At 48.0% G+C, this 2217-nt stretch overlaps 1 protein-coding gene across 1 annotated transcript; it reads left to right on the top strand.

The window, feature by feature from the left end:
* Nucleotides 1–1151: 1151 nt before the first annotated feature.
* Nucleotides 1152–2008, top strand: LOC123430329 (zinc finger protein STAMENLESS 1-like). Its single transcript, XM_045114196.1, has one exon. It carries the CDS (start codon nucleotides 1316–1318, stop codon nucleotides 1781–1783), a length of 468 nt encoding a protein of 155 aa, XP_044970131.1. The 5' UTR covers nucleotides 1152–1315; the 3' UTR covers nucleotides 1784–2008.
* Nucleotides 2009–2217: the final 209 nt, after the last annotated feature.

The following is a 2217-nucleotide window of genomic DNA, read 5'->3' as shown; positions in this document are numbered from 1 at the left end:
TAACACAAATCGGAACTAAAGGTTCCTAATAAACCGGGACTAAAGCCTAGTCTCATGAACCGGGACTAATGGAAGCATATTAGTCCCGGTTCAAAAACCAACAGGGACTAATGCGTCGAACCAAAGGCGTGTTTTCTACTAGTGAATGGTGTGGTCGAAATGTCTGTTTTCTACTAGCGTAATATTTTTTTTTCTCTACAAGACATGAAGTGTATAAAAAGCCGTCTTATAAATGAGATGTATCAAAATATGTGGTGCACTATATTGTTTGTAAGATATGATTTCTTAATTATGAGAATCTGAAAAAATCTCTTAATTAAATACTCCCTCCGTCCCAAAATAAGTGACTTAGAAGTGACTCAACTTTGCAAAAGTGGCTCAACTTTATACTAAAGTTAATACAAAGTTAAGCCATTTTTGAGTAACTTATTTTGGAACGGAGAGAGTAGAAGGCAAAACATTTTTTCTAGTTATCTTTTCACTTTAGTATTTATATCCAACATGACACTCTTAAGATAATATATACTATTTTTCCTAAGGACGAGACCCGAAAAAACACCATGTATATTCCATTAAAACATGCAAATTGATCTCGTAAATAAATGTCCGAGGAGACGGGGACCATATACATACGTACGCATGCAATGATGCATATTACATGGTTCGATCTGGGGTTTTGCTTGCTGGGCTACCAATGTGTTAGCTAGGTAGATTGATCTAGTGCATTCCTAATAGGACATCAGCCATGTCTGTGGCTAAGAAAGCCTACCCGTGTTGGCCCTTGGACCATTGCTGCACCCCGACTGCATATAGGAGCGCAGCCAGCACAGTGCCATGCACATACACATCGAACAGTTCCAAGGCGAAAGGTAGCTATAGCGCGGAGACGGCACGGGGGCATGTAGATCAGTAGTAGATGTGTAGGATGGTCATTGATCGCGAGAGCACTGACCAGGCCACAGGCCAGGAAAGAGAGGCGCGGATTAACCATCCTCGGCAAGCACGCATGCAGCAGGACGCAGCGTCGCAAGCAGACAGGCTCAGGCACCGGCCGTTGCGTTGAGTGCCATCAGTTTCATAGCTGGTTTTTACTGCAAATGTTTCATGTATATATGTGCAAGGAGTACTGTTTGGTTTGCTTTCCGACAGGGCAGCCCCACATCCACCCCCGGACGCGCCATAATATCATGGCATCTCTCCGGGGAAGGGAGCTACCTGATTGATTGACACATTGTGCATATCCACTTCCAATCTCATTTGTGGGTTCTCTCTTGTACCTGAGGTAGCTTGCCTGTCGCCCGGCGCCGGTTGTGACATGGACATGGGAAGGGGGATGGGGATGGGGATGGGGATGGCGAGGGGGATGGGGATGGACAGGGAGGAGGGGCTCAACCTCAGCTTGTCACTGCAGCGGTCGCCTTCGTCTCCGCCAAGGTTCCAGGCGGTGTTCGCCTGCTGCTACTGCCCCAGGAAGTTCAGGAGCTCGCAGGCGCTCGGCGGCCACCAGAACGCGCACAAGGTGCAGCGCAACCTGGCCAGGCGAGGCCGGGACGCCACCACCGCGCTGTCGTTGGCGTCGGCAGCAGAGCAAGGTAAGGCCGCCCTGGATGACGACAGCGCCCCGCTGCGCCCAGCGGACCACGACGCCGCCGACGCGTGGGGAGGAGGGAGGGTCCACCCTCCTCGTCGCCAGCTGCAGGGCTCGGGAGCAGCCTCGTCCAGTGCGGCAAGTGGTAACGAAGAGCTTGCGGATGAGATGATTGACCTGAACCTGAAGCTATGATTGATCGGTGCAGGAGCGTGAGCTAGCTAGCTTGGCCCTAGCGGCATGAAGCCATGAAGTACCTCTCTTCCATTTGTTTCATTTCTGCGCGTCATTTCTTGTGTGTGTTTCTGCTATCGCTTATCAGGTTAATTATTATTGTTGCCTTGTTGGCTGGTTTCTGCTTTGGGATTCACACTGTACTCGATATTCAGGTATCTCAATGCATGGATTGTTAAGTAGCTACATTGATAAGAGGCTTTTTATGGATCTGTTTGCACTAATCTAGTAATCCTTGCCTGGAAATATGCGGTCCTAGAACAACTTGTCTCTTTGATAAATCTAGAGTAATTTTGAACTCTTTATATTTGCAGTTGCGGTAAAGTAAAACTACCTAGCTGCCTCCTTGTTGCTTAAAGGGTTTATCATGATCAGTTTAACTCTTCTAGTTTTTC

This window comes from Hordeum vulgare, chromosome 2H, assembly GCF_904849725.1.
Source record: "Hordeum vulgare subsp. vulgare chromosome 2H, MorexV3_pseudomolecules_assembly, whole genome shotgun sequence".
NCBI classification, from domain to species: domain Eukaryota; kingdom Viridiplantae; phylum Streptophyta; class Magnoliopsida; order Poales; family Poaceae; genus Hordeum; species Hordeum vulgare.
Note: the sequence above shows the minus strand (reverse complement) of the source record. Positions and strands in the feature narration are given on the sequence as shown.

Coding starts and splice junctions, on each gene's coding strand:
- LOC123430329 (XM_045114196.1), top strand. CDS start 1,316: ATGGACATGGGAAGGGGGATGGGGATGGGGATGGGGATGGCGAGGGGG.